Source organism: Eulemur rufifrons, chromosome 29, assembly GCF_041146395.1.
Source record: "Eulemur rufifrons isolate Redbay chromosome 29, OSU_ERuf_1, whole genome shotgun sequence".
NCBI lineage: Eukaryota > Metazoa > Chordata > Mammalia > Primates > Lemuridae > Eulemur > Eulemur rufifrons.
This window is the reverse complement of record NC_091011.1, coordinates 93,605,701-93,630,184: the sequence shown is the minus strand read 5'-3', so window position 1 is coordinate 93,630,184 and position 24,484 is coordinate 93,605,701. Positions and strand designations below refer to the sequence as shown.

General features: G+C 40.2%; 1 protein-coding gene across 1 annotated transcript in view; it reads right to left on the bottom strand.

Moving 5' to 3' along the window:
• CNTNAP2 (contactin associated protein 2) overlaps positions 1–24,484 on the bottom strand; it is a 1,217,706-nt gene that overhangs the window by 303,448 nt on the left and 889,774 nt on the right. Inside the window, exon 15 of the mRNA XM_069461685.1 lies at positions 16,759–16,886. Within this exon, the coding sequence (XP_069317786.1) occupies positions 16,759–16,886 (128 nt within the window). The remainder of the gene's footprint in view (positions 1–16,758; positions 16,887–24,484) is intronic.

Sequence of the window (24,484 nt, the reverse complement as noted above, 5' to 3'; positions counted from 1 at the left end):
CCTAATAAATCATGAAGTTTTGTAAAGGAAAGTGGCTAGCCATATAAAACAATTTTTCGTTACACCAGATTTCTACATATACTTATCTAATGGGATAGAAAATAGGAACAATATTAAAGAAAAATGGAATGTCTTTTCAATTTGTCTTTTTCCCCAATCTCAATTTGTGGTGCCTTCTCCAATTTTGACTCATCCATACTTTTATTTATTTATTTATTTTTGAGACAGGGTCTTGCTGTGTTGCCCAGGCTGGTCTCAAATTCTTGGCTTCAAGTGATCCTTTTACCTTGGCCTCCCAAAGTGCTAAGTTTATAGGTATGGGCTAGTGCCTGTCTGATACTTCTTATTAATGGAATCAGAGAGGAGGTGTGCTTACTGTAGCTCTTTGTGATTAAATTTCGGTGAATGAATTTCAGTCAGTATTTAGCAGAATATTTTTCCCTAATGTTAGAATGAAAACACTTTTTCACGTTAGAGGGATTTCAGGCTTTGGCAAACAGATAGGAAGTATTAGGGACTTGGAGAAGTACCTTGGAGAAGTAGGAAGTTCATCTGTCCTACTTACGAGTGACTCCCTAGTAATTCTGATGTCATCCCTTGAGGCCACTGAGATGTGAAATGGTGCACAGAACTGTGCATTTTATACCGACTCCTCCAACCTAGAGCCCACTGCTTCCTTGGGAAAGACACAGGGAGGCTGGAGCTCCTTGAGAACAGTAGCTCCCAGGGACCCTGAGCATCGTGTCTTCCTTGCTTCTTTATGCGCACTGTCAACACAAAGCTAAACTGCTTCTCCACAGGCCCACTGACACCTCCCCCATATTAATCCAAATACCTCTTTCATCTTTCTCCCCCAGGTCACCCATCTGTTTAAACACAAATGGCTTTTTTTTTTTTTTTTTTTTTTGAGACAGAGTCTCGCTCTGTTGCCCAGGCTAGAGTGAGTGCCGTGGCGTCAGCCTAGCTCACAGCAACCTCAAACTCCTGGGCTCAAGCGATCCTCCTGTCTCAGCCTCCCGAGTAGCTGGGACTACAGGCATGCGCCACCATGCCCGGCTAATTTTTTCTATATATATATTTTTAGCTGTCCATATAATTTCTTTCTATTTTTAGTAGAGATGGAGTCTCGCTCTTGCTCAGGCTGGTCTCGAACTCCTGAGCTCAAACGATCCGCCCACCTCGGCCTCCCAGAGTGCTAGGATTACAGGCGTGAGCCACCGCGCCCGGCCACAAATGGCTTTTTTGGTAGTATAAACTTAAATTTTTATATACATGTATAGTAACCATTCCTGATTTTTAAAGTTAAATAACAAGAACAACAGTAATGGTATTGTTTGAACTCCCTCCATGTATAAGCCATCATGCTGGGCTCTGTGGTAGGTAGCAAGGTGATTAAGACCCATTCCTGGCCCCCAAAGCACTTACAGGCCGGTGAATGAACTTAAGTGATACATACAAGGAAACCACGGTAGTTAACCCTGTGAGAATTCAGAGATTCTATTCTATAATATTGTATTTTTAAATCATATTTTTTTCTTCTAAAAATTCATGATTTCGGGCAAAATTAAGTGTGTTATTTACATGAATTTTACCAGCTAACTAAATTTTTTTTTAAAGAAATGATTAACTATTATAATAAATGTATAGTAAATACTGGTTCCAAAGCTACAATTCAGTTCCCACTTTCCATCCTTAGCCACTACCTTGCCACCTGTTTACTCTCCGCCAGACCTAATAGCAGGGTTGGTTTCTTCTGGGGGTTCTGAGGGAGAATCCATTTCACGCCTCTCTCCCAGCTGCTGGTGGTTGCCAGCAATGGCTCCTGCTCCTTGGCTTATGCAAGGACAACTCCAGTCTCTGCCTCCATCTTCACGTGGTCTTCCCCCTGTGTGTGTGTGTCCATCTCTCTGCTTTCCCTTCTTATAAGGACACCCACCGGTCCTTTAGGGTTAGGGCCCACCAGAATCAGCATGACCTCATCTTGACTTGATTGTATCTGTTAAGACCCTATTTCCAATCAGGTCACATTCATAGCCACTGGGGTTAGGACTTCAACATATCTTTTGGGGGAACATGATTCAACCCATAATAATCACTGTGTATAAATGAAGCAAAACAGAAAAGCCAGCAGTCACTAATAATTTTACAGATTTGTTAAAAATAGTAAAATGCTTATTCTGAGAGTTTCCACACAATTAAGAAAGGCTTGTCTAAAATCAGCAGCTTTTAAAAGTCTTAAAGAAAAGATTTTTATTATGAGAATCTGATGATAAGTTTTAAATGTGTGTTTACATTAAACCATTGTTAGATGCGGGCCTATTGTGAGCCCTTCCTTGAATTAAATCATTTGCTTTATTAGCAATGTTCCTTTTATTTTTTTAAAATCCATACTGGAGAAAGATAAACTACATGAGCATAGATCTTTGCAACTCAGCATAAATGAAGAGTTTAATATTTTAATTAAAGATGACCCACTTGCTCTCTCCTGTTTCTGGCTCACAAACTTCAGTGTCCACAGAATACATTCACCTCTGGGTTTAGCATTTATAGGTTTTCCTGGTTCCAACTCGGGTCTCATTTTTTCATCCGAGTATTTATTCAGATGCTTCCTTTGTGCTGCGAATATGTTTTTCCACAGGAACCTTTTGCGCCTATCCGTTTGGGCTAATCATTGTCCAACATTCTCCAGTCAGTCTTCTATTCACTCTACCAGTTCTCACAGAAAATGGCTTTCCTCATTCTCTCTACCCTTCCCTTTCCCTTTATATGTTTTCTTCTAAAGAGATGCATCTTTTCATCTCTCTTATTCTGACCTAGATTATACACTTCTTGACTGCAAAAATCATTGTTCATGCTTCTGTATCTGCGGCTTGTCACAATGCCTGTGGTGGTGTCTTAGTATACTTGGGCTGCTATAACCATGTACCATAACTGGGGGACTTATAAACAACAGAAATTGGTTTCTCACAGTTCTGGGGTCTGGGAAGTCTAAGTTCAAGGCATATTTGGCATCTGGTGAAGGCCTACTTTCTGGCAAATAGATGGAACCTTCTAGCTTCATCCTTATGTGGCAGGAGGGACAAATGAGCTCTCTGGAGTCTCTTTTATAAGGTTGCTAATCTCACTCATGAAAGCTCTGAACAGGATTAGCCTCAAGATCTAGTCACCTCCCAAAGGACCCACCTACTAATGCTATCGCTTTAGTTATTAGGTTTCAACATATGAATTTGAGTGGGACACAAACATTCAGACCACAGCAGTGCTCAAAACATGTTTATCATTGATAATTGATCCTTTTGTTCACTTTAGATTGTACTTAATTATTTATGAATGAGTTTAATTTGACAGAAATAATAATGGTTGCTTTCAGCAACTTGCATGTAAGTGTAATTCATCTATTTTTACAAAACTGAGGGTTTTAAAGAAGTTCTACTGCTTTTGTATAATATTTATAACTACCATTATTGAGAATTTACTGCACCAGTCACTGTTTTAAGCTCTTTGCATACATTTGTCTCCTTTTATTCCCATAGCAACCTTCTGTACTAAGCATAATTATGTCTATTCTCCAGATGAGGAAATTGAAGCTTAGTGAAGTTAAATAACTTTCTCGATGTCAGAATCTGAGCCTAGGTCTGCCTGCCCCCAAATGTGTTCTTAGCCTAAGTTTCCATAATTTCCCTGTCAGAAAAATCTTCTAGAAAACTTCTCAAAAACAGAGTACTGGGCTCCACTCTGGAGAATTGGAATCAAAATCTTGGGGTGGGTGATGGGAATCTGCATGTTGGCAAGCACCTTGGGTAATTTTTGTGATCAGAAGAATTTAGTAAACACTCAACAATATGATATGGTCTACCAGTTTTTATAAGAAGTCCCTGTGTTAAATATTTTCCCTTATATAGTTTGATCTTCATCACATAAATGTGCCTTGAGGTTCAAACCTACCAGAGAAACAAAACTTGCAGATCCAATTCTCAAAGGTCTGTCATGCCCCAAGGATGCCCAGGGTCAAGGGCTGACCTGGCACTTTCACCAGCCTGCAGGAATGTGGGTGAGTGACCTGCACAGCCTCAGAAGGGCCCCACGCCTCGTTTAATGCTCTGTCGTCTCTGTTTTGAAATTCGTAATACTTTTTAAACAAGTGGTCCTGCATTTTCATTTTCACTGGGCTTTCCAAATTATGTAGCTGGTCCTGTTTAGGAACTTGATGCAGCAAAAACTCCAGGCCACAAGATACAAAGGGATCAGTCGAAGGAAAGATAGCACAATCTTTGATCTCCTTCCCTCTGGTTTCTGGACTTTGGAAAGGTGTTATTTTAGGTGGGGCAAAGTCTGAGTGGAACAGAAGGGGTCCTAAGTGTGGAGAGGGTTTGGGAAGAAGAGGAGAGGAGGGAGGAAGCTTCCTCGTGCTAGAAAATGCTGCTCATGGCTGGCCTGGGAACTTAGATTTGAGGAGGGTTAGCTGATTAATGAGATTGTCTCCTGTGCTGAACTGTTTGTGCTGAACAACTGTTATCCTTCTGGGAGTCTGGGATCTGGGTGCATGCCAGGCAAGGGCTGCCCTCATCACCAGTGCCCAATAAACACCCTGGGTGCTGAGTCTCTAGTGAGCTTCCCTGGTAGACCATATTTCCCACGTGTTGTCACAACACGTAGCTGGGGAATCGAGCGTGTTCCGTGTGACTTCACTCGAAGAGGACTCTTGGGAGCTTGTTCCTGGTTTCCTCTAGACTTTGTCCTATGTGCCTGCTCCCTTTGCTGACTTTGCTTTGTATCCTTTTGCTACAATAAATCATATTCATGAGGACAACTGCAGTACGTCCCCCTTATCTGAGGGGAGTAAGTTCCAAGACCCCCAGTGGATGCCTGAAACTTCAGATAGTACCAAACCCTTTATATTCATGCATGTATACTGTGCATATAACTTTCACCTTTTCACTTAAAGGAAGCACTGTATGGCTTCTTTTTGGCATATCAGAGTTTCCAGCATCACTGTTCTTGTACTTTGGGGCTATTATTAAGTAAAATAAGGGTGGCTTGGACATAAGCACTGTGATACCACGACCGTCTATCTGAGAACCAAGCCAGCTGCTAAGTGACTAGTGGGCAGGTAGCGTCTACATTGTGGATACGCTGGACAAAGGCATGATGCATGCGTCCTGGGCAGGACGGAGCGGAACAGAAAGAAATTTCATCACAATACTCAGAACAGCACACAATATAAAACTTATGAATTGATTCTTTCTGGAATTGTCCATTTAACATTTTTAGACCACAGCTGACCTTCACTAATTTGTAGAGTCATAAGACAAAGTCTGGATTTAATACTGCCCACCAAGAATTGATCAGTTTCAGATGTGATATGGCCACCTAAGGTCTAGGGTAGAATCAGTAGCTTATTCTCTTCCCTCAATGCCAAAGAGAATCTGTAAAGTTTGCTTTATTATAGATGCTGCATCAAACGATGGTCTTATTTCCTATGGATGTTCAACTTCTTTTTGGGATCATCAGTGTAAGCCAAGCAAATTATCACTTCTGTAGGCAAAGAAACACCCAGACTTAATTTTGGTTCATCTACCTATCCATTATACTTAGACAATGACAGATAAATTTTTCCACATGTAAATCTGAAGGATTAAGAGGAAGTCTACATCTCTTTGAAATATGTAAGAATAAATAAGCATACGCAAGTAAAGACATAAACCACATCAGAGTATCTTCTCAGTGCTCATGCGTGGGCCATGTTCTCTTTTCACAAATTTAATTCCAAGGTGTTAGATCATTTAATAAAAAGTGTTGGGTTGGTTTTTTTTTTTTTTTTTTTGCCTTTTTTGTTTTGTTTTTTGGTATGGAGAAAACTGAGGCAGTCAGAGTGAGCTTAATGTCTTCGGTCCAACCAAAAGAGAGTAAAGCAAGCGCTCAGTGAAGTGAGTTATTCCAGGCAATCCTGACTTCTCCAGCCAGCTAGTCTCTCTGAGTTGTTCTGTCAGGTATGCCAATAGGAACATGAGAGCAGAATATTTGAAACACACAAATCTCATTTCTGTTAAATAACAGGCCTTATTTTCAGCTCAAGTCCTAACTTGTATCCTATTCAGTATAATTCAATTAAATTCTAAAGGTCTAAATACCAGGAAAAAAAATTGATTAGGGAAATCTACTAGCATTGAATTAAGGAATACTTAATGCATTAGACATAGGGATTACAGAAAAGATTATCGAGCCACTTCATTGTCTAAAGCTTGAGTGAGCCAAGAAAACCCTGAAACAGAGGCGGCATGACTAGAATCTTAATGGGCATATAACTTCTCCTTCATCAAAAGACCACGAAATCCTTGCTGAGTCTAGTTTTTCTACTCACACTTAGACACTGAGAGAGATTCTTGATTAAGGGTTGGTCTAGCAACTAATATTCCCCCACCCACTTATAGGGCATCATGAAGACATTCATTTATTAATACTTTAAGACAATTGATCCTTGGACTTACTCAAAGATACAAATGTGTGGGTAGGACAGAGGAGTCCCCTTTTCTTCTTCACTTGGGATTGTACATCTATTCCAAAGAGCAGTTTATCATGCCAATAGGTGGATGCCAATTCAAATGCACTATTTCCTATGGACACATACCTGGTGAATTTTGAGTTAGGATTTATTTTAAAGACAGTAATACAAATCTTATATAACACTCATAATAGTTTAGTATAATTCTTTTTATCTTGATGATAATATTGCTATTACAGAACTGTCAGCAAACTTAAAGAAGAGGCTTATTTTTAAAGTTTTCTTCCATAAAGTTCCCAAGTTTCCCAGGCCTGCACATAGTTAGGATTGTGAAAAGAAGCTTTATGAAAAGCCAAGTAGGTATCATAAAATAGGTGAACTGGAACACGGTTTTAATTATGCCAGAGTGAGGTAGTTTATAGCTCACAGCCTAGCACCCTAACAATAGATGTGAAGTACTGACTAATTGCAATTTTGTCAGTAATAACCTTGAGACATGGATAAACAAAAGTGTGGAAGAGTCTACTTGGATCTCTGAAGGGCCGGGGGGAGGGTTAATCTAATTTATATTAAACAATGAGTTCTATAAACTTAATACTTCATGTGCATCTTAATTTAGAATTGCCAAAGAAAGTATAAAAACTTAGCAAGAGTTTTTTTTTTTTTAATCCTTAATTTGAAGATAATCATCGGATTCAAGGGATTTTCAAGGTACAAAGGAATAAAAGTTTTCATTTAGTTAAGACGAATAAATGAGCAAAAACCTTGTTGAGGTTAAAAATAGTTTTGCATATAAATCAAGCGATAGCTCCTCTCTTGGACCCCTGTAATAATTATTGTCTGTGCATGTTTTCTGCAATTTATCATGAAATGCCTTGTGGCACTGCCTCCATTGTTAGTCTAGAATGCTTATTTAAATCTTTTGTGGTTATTTAACCATTCATATTCATTTAATGAGTACATATCAGAGTGCCTCAATGTGGCAGGCATTGTCCTTGGCGCTGGGATACAATCTTCTGCCTGAGGGTCCTATCTACTGTTGGGGGTGAAGGTGATAATAATGCAAATAAACGGAAAAAAGAGACTGATGTATAATAAATAATTTATCTGGTCTTTGTCCAGGTTCCTGGCATGGAGCATCTAAACCCTTAGACTTTCCCAAGTGACAGGAGTGCCTTTGTTGTTCACAGTGGGCCCCTGGGACCATACCTGAGTTTATGCTAATGAGGTGACTCTTGTGAGTCCCTGCCAGGAAGACCAACCATGAGACTAGAGGTTGGGGCTTTGAGCCTCTTGATATTAGCCTGATCTCCAGGGATGAGAGGAACTGGAGCTAGACGCTGATTTTAATCTTGTGGCCAATGAGCTAATCAATCATGCTTACACAACGAAATCCCCCCAAAAAGCTCTGAACGCCTGAACTTGGGTGAGCTTTTCTGGTTGGTGACACATGTGGATGTGCCAGGAGAGTGACATGTTCTCATTTCACGGAGAGAGGACATGGGAGCTCCAGATTGGAGACTCTCCCAGACCTTGCCCTATGCACCTCTTCATTTGGCTAGTCTTATTTTGTATCCTTAAAACAAAACTCTCATTATAACTACAGCACTTTCCTGAGTTCTATGAGTCATTCTAGTGAATATTTGACCCTGAGGGGATAGTGGGAACCCCCAAATTTATAGTCATTTGGTCAGAAATGCAAGTGGCTTGAAAACTGCCCAAGCTTACAGCTGGTCTCTGCAGGCAGTCTTACTGGGACTGTGTCCTTGACTTGTGAAGGCTCAGCTAACTCTGGGCAGTTGGTGCCAGAACTGATCAAAGAGATATTTTCAGGTAGTGACATGTTCCATGAAAAAAATAAAAAGGGTTGTGGTGAGGTGTGAGTAGACAAGGATAGCCTCTTGGAAGAATTAACATGAAAGGTGAGACCTATGTGATGAGAAGGAAACAAGGAGTTGGGATTTGAATCCGTGTGATCCAAAGTCTGAGCTGTTCAATGTGCTGCTGTGAAACATGGCTGCTCTAGGCGTGGTCCCCTGGGCTGGCAGCAGCAGGACCTGCAGCATCTCGAGTCCCGCCCAGGCTTCCTGACTCAGAATCTGCATCTTAACAAGATCCTAGGTGATTTCTGAGCACACTGAAGTTTGTAAAGCTTTAAGGCCTCCAAGCTTTATACTCAAACTCTCACTAGGAATCCAAACTTTCATCCTTATCCCCTCCACTTTGTTAAAATTTTCACTCTTATTAAAATATAAGCTGATCCAGGATGAGGGGCATGTCCCATTTTTCTCAGTGAAGGTTCTTAGGTTGAATTCGATTCCAGGAACTGATCCTGGAATAGGTTAGAATCTGTATACCTAATGTTTTTCTCAATTTCCTGTGTGTTCCATACTGGGAAATTTTAGAACCAAGCCTAACTCTCTTCTGCAAAGAGTGAGAGAGGTTGCTTGGAGAATTCAGCAAAGGAACCCAACTATAGGAATTCAGTTTACAGAAAAGTCCCTCTTGCAATTGGGAATGCTGTCACTTCTGCCCAGAGTGCCAGTTCAGGAAGGGACGGGCAGCCAGAGAGAGGAGGAAGAGGAAGCAGGACTCACCCAGCCAGATCTGCGGGACCCACTCAGTGGGAGGTGATGATCCCTCCACACACAAATGGTATTTGGAAGAAAACTAGTCGCATGTATGCAAACACCATATATTAATAAACTGTAAAGTAGAAACACTCTTTTTCCCCCAAATGGTGACTGATTTTACTTCTCATTTTAACAGTTTGCAGCTAACCTTGGATAGATAGATAATCTTAAAGAGCTGATTCCTCCCCGGGGAGCTGCCCACTTCTAATTGTTTAAAGTTACTCTGGAGCCTGGAAGACAAAAGGGAAGGCTCTCTTCTACCAGCAAAAGTTGCTGCTTTTGTAATTGGAGCTGATCTCAGATATGCCCAGAGGGCTGAATCCTTTGATGGGAATCAGCCTAGGTTGTGATCCTGAAAATCTCTGTTTCTTAGAGCCACTCTTCCTCCTCAGTTGTTAGTAGCCCATGGCCATAGCAGCGAAAGCTGGAACATTAAGAAAAAATGGAGGTTAATGGTTTCTACACATCACTCTACACATCACTCCAGGTTTTTTTTTTTTTTTCCCCTGCCTCTTACTGTCAACCAAAAAACTGCTCGAATGAGAAGTAAAAGAAAAAAACAGAAGTCACCAACTTTCTGCAACTGACCCATCAACCTTGTGGCTGTGGGTTTTCTATCAAGGTTTCCAGATGGTTGATCTCACAGTAGCATAAGACTAGGAGCTCTGGCACACTCAGCTGTTGATAGGTGGGAGAGCCAAGGTCAGAGTTCCGGGGCAAAATTTCCTCTTTGATCCTCAACATGCACCTGGGCCCTGGGGAATTACTACTAAAGACGAAGGGTGTATTACACTACCTTTTGATATGCCCTGCCATAAGCCAGCTGTGAGACCCTGGGCCAGTCACTTAACCTCCCCAGACCCAGCCCCCTCATCTGCAAAATTAGAGGTCTGCAGGCGTTGACCTCTAAGATGTTTCCACTGGTAGGATGCTGTGATTGTCTGCTCTTGTTTGGAGCTATACTTGAGGTGAGCATATATAGCTACACTTTGTGGGAAGCAATGGGGAAAGGAAAAGAATTTGGACCATCTTCTCAGGAAATAATTACTTACAGTGATCAAGTTGTATCCATTCTGGGATTTGCGGTGTTAATGCTCCCTCTATTAACACTTCTGAGCAGGTCACCATGATGCAAGAGCAACGCCAGTGAAGACCAAGCTCAGATAAATAGGATTTAGTGAATTGTTGGGTGGGGATGGAGATGAGGGAACGTGGTCCTCTGTGCTGATGACACAGCTGTTACCTACACAGATATCTTGTACACTTAGCCTATACAGATCGCCCAGAGGCAACCTCTCTTTTCCAGGTGGGGTGGGGCTGGGTTAGAGATAACCTTTCTGAGCAATAGTCTAGGGAAGCAAGGTGAGCCAGAAATCAGAGTAAGAAAAACTTTAAAAAAGAAAGGGCAGAGTCAAGAGCTGCACCCCAGGAGGGAGTGGCGAGTCCTAGGAAAACAGGCTCCATACCCTGGCTTGTGCGTGGGAAGTTAGCCCACCCAGCATCTGTGACTGCAGTAGGGAGCCCGAAAGCCCCAGGGCTCTGGGGCTTCTCTGCTTGGGTTGATGGCAGCTGTGAGGGCAGGAGCTGAGTCCCGGGCCAAGCCTGGCTTTCTCACCTCTGCTTCGACGTATTCTTTTTGTTCCTCATTTGACAAATATTTGCTCAGTCCTTTCTAGGTGTCAGGCGTGGGATACTGCTGAGAATATAAAGATGAATAAGAAAGACTATTTTTACTTTTAAGGGGTCCCTGCTGGGGAGGCAGAATAAATGCAATGAGGGAAAAGGAACAATCGTTGCTTTAGGACTTGTCAAGAAGAGGGGTGCAAAACCGATGAGCAGCTTCCCTCCCCCACAAATGAGACCGGAGCAGTTTTTGTCAGCTCTCCTTTTTCCTTCCACTTCCCCAACCAACCCTCCGTGTAACTAGAGTAAGTCAGAAGACACATTTTGGTGGAAACACTGAGTTTGCATCACCAGGGCACACTGGTTGCTTGTATTTCCCAGCCACCCTTGCAATGTGACTGAGTTTTGGACAATGGAATGTGGACAAGAGTGATGTAAGCCACTGAAAAGTCAGTCCTTGCCAGCATCCCATGAGACCTCCAGTTTTCTCCCCTGCACACGGGCACCCCTGGAGCCCCACGTCCTGGAGGGCAGACGGGGAGAGGAAGGAGCACCACTGAACCCACACTGCACTTGTCCTAGTAACATTCACAACTTTATCGTCTTGAGCTACTGAGATTCCAGAGTCTAATCCTATTACAGCCTATCCTGGTAATTCAGCAGAGCTAAATAAGAAGTTGAAAGAAGCCTCCCCCATTTTCCATGTTTCTCAAAGGCTGCCTTTGCCCTGTTGGGCATTCTCCGGGGTCCATCATTCTACCTTAGAGTAAATTAGTCCAGAAGGACTGTTAGATATCACCTTACCTAGCTAAGTTCACCTGCTCGGAGGAACGGAGGCCTTAATGCTGAGAGGGTGGTGGAGAGGGAGGTGGGCCACCGAGGTGGTTTGGGGCAGGTCACACCCTGCAGAGGACATGGTGGGGTAAGCTGGGGGTGCTCAGGATGGAATTTGTTTGAGCAGGGAGCAAGAAGAAAGTTCTAGGCACATGAGAGACTGGAAAGAAAAGATTTCAAGGGTTTGACAGAAAGAGGGAAATTATTTTAGGCTAATTTATCCTTCTTAGCAAACAGCTAGACCCAGCCACCACCTGAGAGAATGCGATTGTTTTTCTTTCCCATTCTTATCCCAACTTCAACTCCTCTGATAGAGGAGTAGAAATGAAGCACTGAAACCACAAAGACCTTTCCAGCTTCAGCTCTGAAACCACCTAATAACCCTGTTCTGTTTCTTCATCGGTCCCCTGGGGTCACAGATGCCACCTCCTATGAGATGTTGGGGGAATCAAGAGAAGATGAAAGTACTTGGTTTAGAATCTGCACGCTGGGCCCTTTCTCTTTCTTGTTGTTACCAAAAAGTTGGCACTTGTCCTTGAGGCCAAAGAACGAGGACAAGCAGTTTGAGGAGGAAGGAAGGAGAGTTTACTTTGCTGGCAAGGGAGGAAAAATGGCAGACCTGCTCATCTCAAAATCCCCCATTTCCTGAACATTCACAGAAATACAGAACTTTTAAAGGATGCGTTCTCAGCTTCAGGGAATTACAGTTGATAATTCTGATCCACTGAAGACAGTCTCGTGACCTGTGCCCAGGGTCTCCCTTTACCAGGTCGGGCTGGGCCACCTCCTGTTGCTCAAATAAACACAAGACTGACTCTGCCCCTCTCAGCCACTGGCCTGGGGCAGGGATGCAGGCTTTAGAGACAGAAAATATCTTTGCCATTTTTTCCAGATCATTCCCTGTTACATTGTCTCTTCTAAGCCTGAAGCAGCCAAGCAGAAAGGAGAGAAACAAACTCGAACTCTTCTCTGGAGTCTGGAGAGCTGCTTCCTCTCCACAAGGAAAATCAGGTCCTGAGCCCAGGCGAACAGTGGATTCTCTCTCTTCCACCAGCCCTGACTCGCCGCACACAGCGTGTGGCAAGAGGAGGCTCGCAGGGGAGATCGTGTGGCCTGTGTGCTCACGGGCACGTCTGACGGACAGCTGTACTTGTTTGCACTCCACTGGAAATGTTTCATCTGTGCAGAAACAACCCGGAGGACCCGGGCATTGCCTGATCTTTCCTGCTAAGGGAATGGCAGGTTATGGTCCTGGTTTGTAAAGTCCTTGCAGCAGAGAGAGCATGGGCTCCCTATTACGCTGGCACATGCCATCACTTTCCCAAAGAACAAATGTCCACCACTGTTTGGATGAAACTCCATCACCATCTTTATTTCAGTCACACGGGCCTTTGTCTCTGCCCTCTGAGTGTTCTAGAACAGGACGTGTCCATCCACTTTGCCCTTTTTTCTTTGCCTGTCTAGGTCACCTCTGTAGCTCTAAGAAACTGAATTTGCATCTTAATCCTCCAGTGCGAATGCAAGTCCTTGAGATAACACACTTTCCTGAACTGTTTCCACCCAGGTTTGTCAAAAACTCTTGTTTTTATAGCAGACTTGCTCCGAATTATTCATTTACAGTCCCTGTATCCTTAGAGAGGTGTGGTAAATCTTTACCTCATATGGCTGACGATGAAGCAATTACCCAGCAAATACTATATTCCTACAATTAATTATAGTTATTATATATAAGAATTCTACCTCCAAAAAATTGAAGTCTTTTAGTTTTGAACTAATTCCAAAGCAGTTTAGAACCCACCTCCAAGAAGGACTATATATTTAAATTTGTAAATGATGTCTACCCTATCACTGGTTTTTGATCCTCTAAATAGCCCCTTTGTTTCTTCCTAGGTGAGTACACAAGAGGGGGCTTTGTAATTTCACCGCATTTTTTTTTTATCTTAGCTAGGCGTCCATCACCAGTCATACTTCCACTTTCATTTAGATTTTAAGTTTCTATTTAGATAGGTTTGGGGGAAAAAAAACCCACCAAGCAACAGCAACAAAGAACAACAACAAAAAACCTGCAAAAAACCGTAAAGGCATAAGCCTTCCGCAGCGCTCTATGGGAAAGGCAGCAGACCTGAGTGGAACTCACTGATTTCCTTTAGCATTTTGATTATATGGGTCTATGAGCTCAGATGAATCAAAGCAAAAATGAAACTCAGCAGGCACGATGAAGTCAACCGAAACTGCTGAAACGGTTGGGCAGAGCACACAAAAATGGTTTCATTCTCCGAGACCGGGGGACAGAACTGGGGCCTTATTCCAGAGACAGCTTCTGAGGGCTGTCATCCTCCACTCCTCAGATACAGAAAAAGTCATTTTTCAGCAATGGATTCGGTTTTCTTAAACTGCAGCTTTGAACGGACTTCAGTAAATGACATAAAGTAAGTCAATCTCTGTAAACAACGGGATAGATGCACCTATGCCACTTTTTAAAACTGTATGAATTTAATCCTCCGAACATTCATGCTATGTTGGCAACTGCTGTGGGTGGCTGGGGCTAGTGGTGGGATAAAGCCCACATGAAATGTTTTTAAAGACATTTTAATTTCATCAGCAGTTGACTCAGGGAAGGGAATGCACGCAGTCAGGAAAACAGCCCCGACCTTGTGTAGACAAGGCTGTTTCTAGTCTCTGCTCTATCTTTCCTCCTGGAGCTTCTCAGAGGCTGAAAGGTGCTCAGGAATTTGCTGTGTAAATGCCATTTTCAGAGAAGTATTTTGTTCATTTGTAAAGCAGAAAAGCTAATGCTTGCCTTACGCACCTCACAGGGGGCTGTGTGTATCCAAGGACATCATATATGTATAGAAACTGGGAAATGCTACTGATGTGGATGCCCTGTCATTACCGTGTCCAGGTAAGAACATTCTTAAAGGGACTGTGGGCCCCGGAACTATTGACCGCACTCCAAGTACAAGGTGTAATGCACACTTTCAGTTGCCTGGGAAAAAGAAAGATTCCTCTCTCACAAACACAAATGTATTCTACATAATTGCAATTAAATATTGACTACTTTTGTTTTCATGAAGTATCAGGTAAAATATGATTTTTAAGAGTCTCTCTGAAGCTACAGTACTCTAAGTATACTGAGACCATGCAATATCAGTGAATAAAATAACAGTTTGTTGGATTAAGGGATTCTAAAAATATTTCTAAGGACAACCACCTTGGAATGCACATGAATGTTGACCATTATACTTTTTCATTTTTCTCTTTTAAAAAATAAAGTTTGCCTGAAATATACTTCCTATGGCTCCTTTCTTGAAGCATCAGTTGCAATTATTTATATCACAAACCTAACGTTAAATTATAAACCATTTTTTTGTTTTCCAATGTTTTTTCATGTACATTTCTCAAAATGCGAACTTCTTTTTCTTATTTCCCAGAGTACCTAGTAGAGTGCTAGATAAAAACAGCTTCACAATAAATTCTTCCTAAGGACTGATTCATTGATTAAGAGAAAACCAGCTAAATTAGTTATAAATTATTAATTTACTCCAGCATATACTATTTAATATTGCTGGAGTCTTCTCTTTAAAAGTTTGCAGAAGTATAATTTTTATAATTATATTAAGTTAATTACTTAATTGGAACACTTTCTCTAATTCAAAGCTAACTTCAGAATTAGAATTGGTAAGCTAGAAATATTTACCTTCATATGTTAATGTGTAATTACTACATAACAAAACAGATTTTCATCTGACAACACGAGAGCCTGTCTAATTTTAGAGCAACACAATAGTCCATCTCTTGGAATATTTGTTTTAAAATGCATATTTATTATTTTATGTCAATAGCCTTCTCTTAAGCAGTTGAAATTAAATTTCTTCCTGCAAAGTTCTACGAAGCCGGACTAGAAAAATGAATTATCAATGTTCAATAAATGCATGATAAAGACCTTTTTGACCAGTCTCAGTTTTACAGGTAGCATTTTCAAAGTAAGAAGAGAAGAATCAGGACAGGCTCCATCTCTCTTTTGTACTGGAAATGGCTCACTGCTTAATTGCTGACAGCCTCGATTTACTAAGCAGTAAACTGGTAAGCACGCATCATTGCATTCCTTAGGACACCTCTTTGAGTGAATGCAATAATTTATTATCCAGTAGTTCTAATTCTCCCTTGATTTACAAAAGCAGTAATAATATTCCATCTCACATAATGCTTTTCTAGGAGGAATCCAAATCCAGGCACTAAAATCTTTACAGCCTCCCCAGGAGCAGTTGGGATGCAGGTGGTATTCTCATTACCACGGCCGAGAAAGTGGAGGGGTGTGCCTGAGGTCTCCTGGCAAGTCAGTGGGGAGCAGAATCTAGGTCTCTCGATGCCTAGCGCACAATCACAAAAGCACAGAACTCTTAGGAGAGCCACCTAAATCACGTGCGCAGAAAAGAAGAGGGGAAAATGACACCCAGGATGCTCATTGCAGAATCCCCCTAGCAACCTTGTCACCATTTCCCTCTGACTTCACATAAAGCACACCGAAAGGTATCAAACCGCATAAAATCCTAATGGTGCCCTTAATTAGGTGGGACCGTCACTCTAACTCCCTTACCTCCCACTGTCCAAGCTAGCAGCCCCAAATTCCTCTCTGGGGTGCCTGATCCTGAAAGCAAGACATAGTTACAGAAACAATCTTTGGCTTACAAGGGACCATCAAGCTGTGATGATGATGAAGTTTGATAGCAATAATGTCAAACTTTATATAGCCATAATCCAAGTTTACAATGATACATTAAGCCATAATGCTACTATTTATATCACCATAAACTGAGTTTATGGTGATATAAATAGTCATGCTAATGGCATTAACAGCAGCACTCAGTGGAATCACAGCTGTTGAGTGCTGCATTTATGCTATTAGCATTGCTATTTATACCACCATAAACTTAGGTAGTCAAACTTGTTACATATGAATATACGAGGAAGATGGATATCCACATTTTATGCCCCACTCTAGGCTCCTGTACTGAAGACGTTATGGCTTTTGCCCTGCCCTACATTAGCTCTGCTTGGGTTGCATGATACGTCTGTAGGCGCCGTGAAAGAGCAAGTCTGTCTTCTGGCACAGTCCGAGAAGCACGGAAACACTGCTCAAATGGTGATAAGAAAGTGCAAACTTACTGTCTCCTTGGCAGCGCAGGGGACCCACGCTCAGTTTGGCCTCCGAGCCTTGCCGGTCAGTGTCTCCAACCACCACTTGGCTCACCGGCAGGTGATCTTTGTAGGACAAGAAGCCAGCGTCCTTCCTCCTGGATCACAGCGAAAGACAGAAAAGGACCAGGAGGCTGAGTTAGAAACACTTCTTTCCCGCTAATTGTTGACGTTGGCTAATGATTGACATTTCAGTAATTGTTTGGAAGTCCACTAAGTAAAACCAGAGCTAAAGAGTTGTTCTCACTCTTCCACTGGTGGGTTTCAGAGCACATCGGTCAGAAGCAGCTCTGGCATCTTTGTTTTTTGGAAAACAGAACTGACACCCTGATTTCCAGAGACCCACAACCAGTAAGCTGAATACTATTTAGGTTGAGAGGCGGCCACAGAACATGCCAAACACTGAGGACACATGCAGTGTGCTGTTGTCATGAAATCAAAAGTTCCACAGAGTCAACCTGATGGCTTGAAGAATATGCGAAACAAAACCCTATTAAAAAAAACAAAAACACCTTTGTCTCTTTAATTGCTTTGAAGCAGTTCCTTCAGAGGCTTTCCTCCCTGCTGTGTGTCAGCTCAATAAAAGACACTTTTTGTTCCTTCATCTTTTTTGTTTACTTTAACAACTGAAATCGTTCATGTGAAGTTTTTAGCACAGAGCAGGTGTTCGCGAAGTGTCTATTTCCATCTGTAATGAAGGGTAGGGCTGAGATTCAAGCCTAGTGTGCTTTTCTTCCTGGGCTTGTTTTCCTGTCTATTCTATACTCACCTCATTTCAGGTCTCCCAAGCCTACCCCATACCCACTCCAAATGAAGAAAGAGGACGGGGCTGGTTGCAAAGTGCTGATTCTAGGAGGGAACACAGAAACCCAGGAGTTGTTCCTGGGCATGCACCCAAGGGGAGCTGTGTGCACTGGTATGTTTTTGGTCCTGTGCAGCACAGATTTCAGCTTAGCAGGAAATCACTGCCCTCCTCACCCTCTTCTCCCGCTGCCGTGGCTGAGGGATTCCCTCACTGGGGGCCGAATGAGCGGGAGGCACAAATCAGTGTGGAGTCAGTCCTCAAGTTTACCTTTTTTGGTGATTTTTTACACTGTTCAATCTGAATATAAATAACAATTTTAAAATTGCACCTAGAACTGAATACAGAAAAGAAAACTGATTTTGGGTAATAGGAGAATGAGAGGGAAAGTTTAATAATCAGGTTAAAAGTATGCCACTCACATCCCTTGGAAAATAGCACAGGGAATTGAGGGGAGCTCACTTGGAAGCTAGTCTTGAAAATGCTGTGCTGTTTGGAGCAGTTGCTTATCTCTCAGACCTTCTAGAACGTCTGTGAAGACACCCAGGATCGAGCCACAGAACTTGGCCAGTGGGCCTCAAACAAATGTGTTTTATATTGCCTTGGTTCTTTCTTTATTCTCAAGTTTCCAAAATAAAGGTTTTTAAAAAAAATTGTTTATCAAATTAGAGCTAAGATGATGCAGAAAAGCTCTGTGATTCTTACTGACACTGTAGCTATTAATGACCATACCTCAAATATCTCAGTGGAATGTTTTGCAAACCCACCCTCTTTTATTAGAAGTTCTATGAATTAAAATCATGTCAAAAAGGAAACAAAGTCTTTGATATTAAACTTGATATTTAGTGTCTCTTAAGGGAACACCCTTTAATGGCATATGGTAATTTGACAACCTAGGAGAAATGTGTTGTGTATGCCTATGGAACCAAGGCTGAGATTCTCTACAAGCTGATAATAACTCAGAATTACTTGACTTTAAATCAGGGCTCTGCAAATGAAGTCCTAAGAACCAAATTCGTCTTGTCACTTTTTTCATATGACCTATAAGCTAATAATGATTTTTACATTTTAAAAATCATTGGTTGAAAAACATCAAAAGAACAAATAATATTTTGTGATGTGAAAATGATATAAAATTCAAAGTCAATTTCCATAACAAAGTTGTATTGAAATACAGCCACTCTTTTTTTTTTTAAAAAAATGTATTGTCTATGCATGCTACAATGGCAGAGTTGAATAGCTGTAGCAGAGACCACTCAGCCCTCAAAGCTGAAAATATTATTTGTACATTTATAGAAAAAGTTTGCTAACTCCTGCTCTAACTCATAATGGACTCATAACTACACATTTTTCCTTTAGGAATTTATTGAGCAAATATCCCACTGACAATCATGGTGGGCAACTGCTTCCTAACTCAAGTCTCCAAAGTTAAGTTTGGGGTTAGGGAAAGGCTGTAGGAAGGGGACAAGAATATTCACAGAGAATAAATGAAGAGAAACCATTTAAATGAAAAGAGACCATTTAAACTTCAACTTATTTAATCTAACAATGATAAATAGATTAAACTTAATTAATAATTAACATTTTAATTTACTTTGCTCTATACAGCAGATAATCATGCATCAGCTTTGGCACAACTTATATCTAGCCTGTAGGACCAATAGCTGCTCTACGACTCATGAGTACTCTCATTGTTTAACTGTTCCAGCATCTATAAGGTAGTATGGATAATTTTATAAAAACAAAATGTTTAAGTGGTAGAATCTCTATGACATTCTATAATAAATGAATAATGGTCATGAAAATCTGAAAGGTGCAGTTCAATGAATTTATATGTGTATGTATACACACTCATACCTGTGCAACTATGACCCAGACAATGATTTAGAACACCTCCCTCACCCCAGAAGCACCCTTCATGCCCACTCCCAGCCAGTACATCCCCTCAAAAGTAACCAAAATTTTGTGTACTATCATCATAGATTAATTTTTCCTGTTTTTCACCTTTATATACATGGAATCAGTATGTACTCTTTTGGGCCTACCTCCTTTTACTCAATTTTATATCTATGAGATTCATCCACATTGCCCAAAAATATTTTGAATAAAAGATTGTGTTATATTAATAAAATGTAATATTATACAACAATGAGAATGAATATTCTCCTGTTGCCATTTGGGTGTCTCCAGTGTTTGGCATTATTAATAAAACTGCTATGAACATTCTTATAAATGTGTTACTTATTAGCATTCCTTTATGTTGGGCATTTACCCAAAAGTAGAAATGCTGGGTAATGAAGTACGCATATGTTTAACTTTAATGGCTAATTTCAAGCAGTTTTCCCAAGAGCTTGTACCAGTTTACATTTTTCCCAGCAGTGCAGGAGAATTTAGGTTGCTCAAGATCTTGCCATACTTGGTATTTGGTCCATTTATGATAAGTGACAAAGTAACTACCTTATCATGAAACTTATACTAAGGAAAGAACATTTTCAAAACAAATGCTTGGAGATATTCCAATTATTGTGCAATTTTATTGCCAAAATTTATATGTGTATGACCTTATAGGAATTCACACATCTATAGATTATCATAATTTAGAAATATAATTTTAAAATAATCTTACAAGTGTAGAGTTTCGGTGGATTTTGGAATTTTTTTAAATAATAAAAGCCATTATTCAATGGTTTTGTCAGAAAAACAGTATCAGGGATGATAGAATTTTACAAACCATGTTTTACCAGAACGTTTGCATTATTGGTCAATGAAACTGAAAAAATTAACATCAGTTTTCATTAAGTGAGCTTAATAACATACATTATCCCCATTTTACTGAGAATTTATCTTGACCAAGTTTGCCAGTGGTAGAGTCTGGATTCAAACTCATAACTATCTGGATCTCATCCTTGGACTTTTCACTAAAAAATGGGGAGAAACAAAACAGAATAAAACAAAAAAACCACTATGTCAGTTAAAAGCCCTTTTCTTTTAATTCTCATTTATAGATGAGATGGAAAGTGCCTTTTTAGATATACTCAGCTACCCTGAAATGTTGAGATTATTTGTAAGTTGTAAATTCAAAGATATCCACAATGTTTTGTTCACGTTCGCCTCCTGATCCACCTACATACTACACTGAACAAAAGAGGTTTAGAACTACCTCATGCTCAGATCAACCACTGTTTTTAATGACACACTGACATTTATAATAGGTTGCAGTGCAGCCAGTAGGAATAACACTCAGATATTCCTTATCAAACCAAGAAAGGAAGAAAAAAAATGCCAGCTGCCAAAATAAGAAAAAGTTACTTTTTTGCTCATATTTGATCAAAGACCTAAAAAGGACTCCGGAGATTTTAAAGCCACAAACAACTGTGTGTGAAACTCACAAAGCAGTGGACTCTACATTGATTGTGGAAACTAATTCATGGCTGGCAATAAAGTGGTTTGACTAGCACAGTTTCTGTGGTCCTGCAGCACAACCCACTTTAAAAATGATTTGAGGTCTGGAGAGGAGCCCTCCAAAATACCTATATCATGTCCATCTTAGTATGTTGTGCGAGTTTTTTAGCAAGCAAAACAAGCCTTTGTTGAAAGTTGTGTTCCTTACAGATTGAGGTCAATCTAATTTAGGGATATATTCAGTAACTATTTATCATGTTGGCAAAATAAACTAATTATACCTGTTCATGGGCTTGTATATTAGAAAAATTCTGTCATCCATTTCAAATAGGCACCCATTTCAATAGGCTCTCACACTCCTGTATCATCTTTCTATCAGTGCTGTTACTCATGTAAACCTTGATTCTATGGATTTTGCTTTTCTAACCTGGCATTACTGTTATTTCCCTTCACCAGTGTTTTCCTGAGGAATTCTGCCTTGTTCTGTTGTTCTTTTCTTGCCTGCTTTCATTATCCTGCTGAGAAAACAAACAAGCCTCTAGGCAGTTCAGTCTAGCCCTTAGCTCAGTGAAAAAGAAAAAAAAAAAAAAACCTAATAAAAAATAAACATCCCAAGTTTTTACAGTGTGAGCTGCTTTTCTGCCAGAAGTCATGAAAATTATTATACTATGAGTTTTACTATATGGTAATCCTAGCAGAGAAGAAGGACTTCTTTGTGATGTTTTAGGAGTACTTGGTAACCCTTAAATTACAGTCCATTTACTTTCGTGTATTTCCATCACAGCATCACCTAAACTAGAAATTTCTGGACAGAATTCAGAAAGTCAGGTATAGCTACAAAACACACCTTGCAAAGAGAAATAGAAACATAAAATAAACACATGAGAAGATGCTTAATATTATCAATCATTAGGGACATGCAATTAAAACTACTCTGGGATGTTACTTCATACCTATCAGAATAGTTATAACCAAAGAGACAAAAACAAGTGTTGATGAGGATTTGGAGACATTGGAATCATCATATATCACTGGTGGGGCTGTGAAGTGGTAGAGTCATTTCTGAAAACAGTTTGGCAGTTTCTTAAAAAGTGGAGCACAGATACACCCTATGACTCGATAATTCCACTCCTGTATATCTATCTACCCAAGAGGTATGAAAGTATATGTTCACACAAAGCTGTTCAGATAGATGTTTATAGCAGCTTTATACATAATAGCTCCAAAGTGGGAACAACCCAAATGTCCATCAACTGGTGAATGGATAAAAAAGTTGGTATATTCATACAATGAAACAGTATTCAGCAATAACAAGAAATGAAATATGGACACATGTTGCAACATGGGTAAACCTCAAAAAATTATGCTAAGCGAAAGAAACCAGACATGAAAAATCACATATTCTATAAATTCCATTTATATGAAATGGTGAATGACAGAAAGTAGACTAGTGGCTGCCTTAGGCTGAGAGATTAGGAAACAGGAGTGTAAACAGAGATTAAAGGTAAATAGGACCCTTATAGGCATAATGAAAATGTCCTAAATCTGGATTGCAGTCATCTGTTGCACAACTCAGTGAATTTACTAAAAACCCTTGAATTAAACACTTAAAATGTGTGAGTATTATGGTATATAAATTACACCTCAATGAAGTTATTAAAAAATCTGTAGATAGTTGCAAATGCCAATTGGCAATGGGGAAAGACAAGCCTTATGCATACATCTCACTAGAAATATCAGGGTATGGAATTATGAAGTCGTATGTTTCCTGGTTTTGGAGTTTTCTACTTTGTGAGTATGAACCTGGGACTACAAAATCTGTATTGACTCCATTATTTAGGGACTATATCCTGCTTTTAAAGTTTATATCAATATTTACATATTCCACTGACCTTGCTTCCTGGGTAGGATCTCAGCACACTTTACTCAGAACACTCTATTAAAGTTCATGGGAGGCCACTGCTTTGGATGAGGCTCCTGCACTAGTTTCCGACAGCCCAGACCAAACCAATATGGAGTCACTTGTGCTAGATGCCATGGGACCAAACTGAACTTTGAAATGAGCCAGTTTTCCAAAAACCAGGAGATTCATTGCAATCAATCAGAAGGGGCCCAGTTTCCCTGAGCTGGCACGATAAGGAAATCCTCTCTGTTTCAACGCTATAAGGAAAGTAACTTTGAACCAACTTAATCCACTTTTTGCTCCCTGTTTCTGCTTTCTTTATACCTCTTCTGCCTAGAAAGCCTGCCTCTGTTCAGCTTACAAGAACACCCATTCCATTTTACAGAATGAGTCGTTGCCTGATTCTACAATTGCTAAGAAAAGCCAATTAAATTCTCAAACTAAATTTGTTGTAATTTTGTAATTTTGTCTTTTGACAAGACCAAGGATTACTTCTAGAGATCGGATCTCTATGAATGGTGACGGTTGAATTGGGGCCAGGAAGAGACGTTCTTGGCATCACTGAAATTACTGTGAGGTGGTGACAGCATGCTCTTAAATGGAAAGCCGGTGGAGGAGGTTTGTAGTTTCTGCATGTTCATTAGCAGGAATCAATTTCATATCAGAAGTCAATACCTCTGTTCATAGAACACAGGGACTATCTCAGTATGGCTGGAGGATGAGAAGGTGAAATAAGAAACAGAGCCCTCTGATACACAACAAAGTAGAACTTTCTAACTACTTCTAATGATGTCCTCAGTCATCAATGACTATTGAGCTTTCCTCAATGGATGCAAGGTAGTGTTCTGAACAAAACAATTAGAGTAATTAACAAAACAACCATCACAATTAGATCTTTAGAATCTATGCCTACATCCCCTATGAAATGAAAGTAATTACAGATTCAATTACTCCTTTTCAGTGGGAATAGCTTAGGCCTTTTATAAATGCAAGACAATTATCTGTTCAGTTTAGACTCCCTTAGAAAGTCCTTATAACCATTTTGGGATTCTGTGCAAAATGTTCTTCTTTGATTTGTTTTTCAAGAATGCAAGTTCCCTGAGGGCAGATATATTGTTTCATGAAATTTTATAAAATAAACACAAGTAGGCACTTAAAAGTGGCTGGCTTCATGTGTTTCATAATTAAATAAATACATGAATAAACACAGAAGTTAACTAAGCACAATTCTAAAATAGTTATCAGTATGTACTTACTATCAAGGGTAGAAAATGAGGAAAAGAAAACCGTTCTTATAATGGAGTTTTTTGAGTGCTCTTGAAATACTTTCATTATTTTTTTCTGTAATTGAGGCTTTATTTTTTCTTTAGAAAGTAATATCAATTAGAAGACTCATATCTCACTAATGTAGCAAAAAGGGCACCAGACTTACATCTTGCAAAGATGGTCCTAATTTGTCTCTGTCTCAATGTAAGTTGGTTAATTTATCTGGGCTGTTGTTTCTTCACATAGCTGTGATATGATTTGGTGTTGTGATTCTACTTCTGTGTGTGTGTGTGTGTGTGTGTGTGTGTGTGTGGTTTTGATTC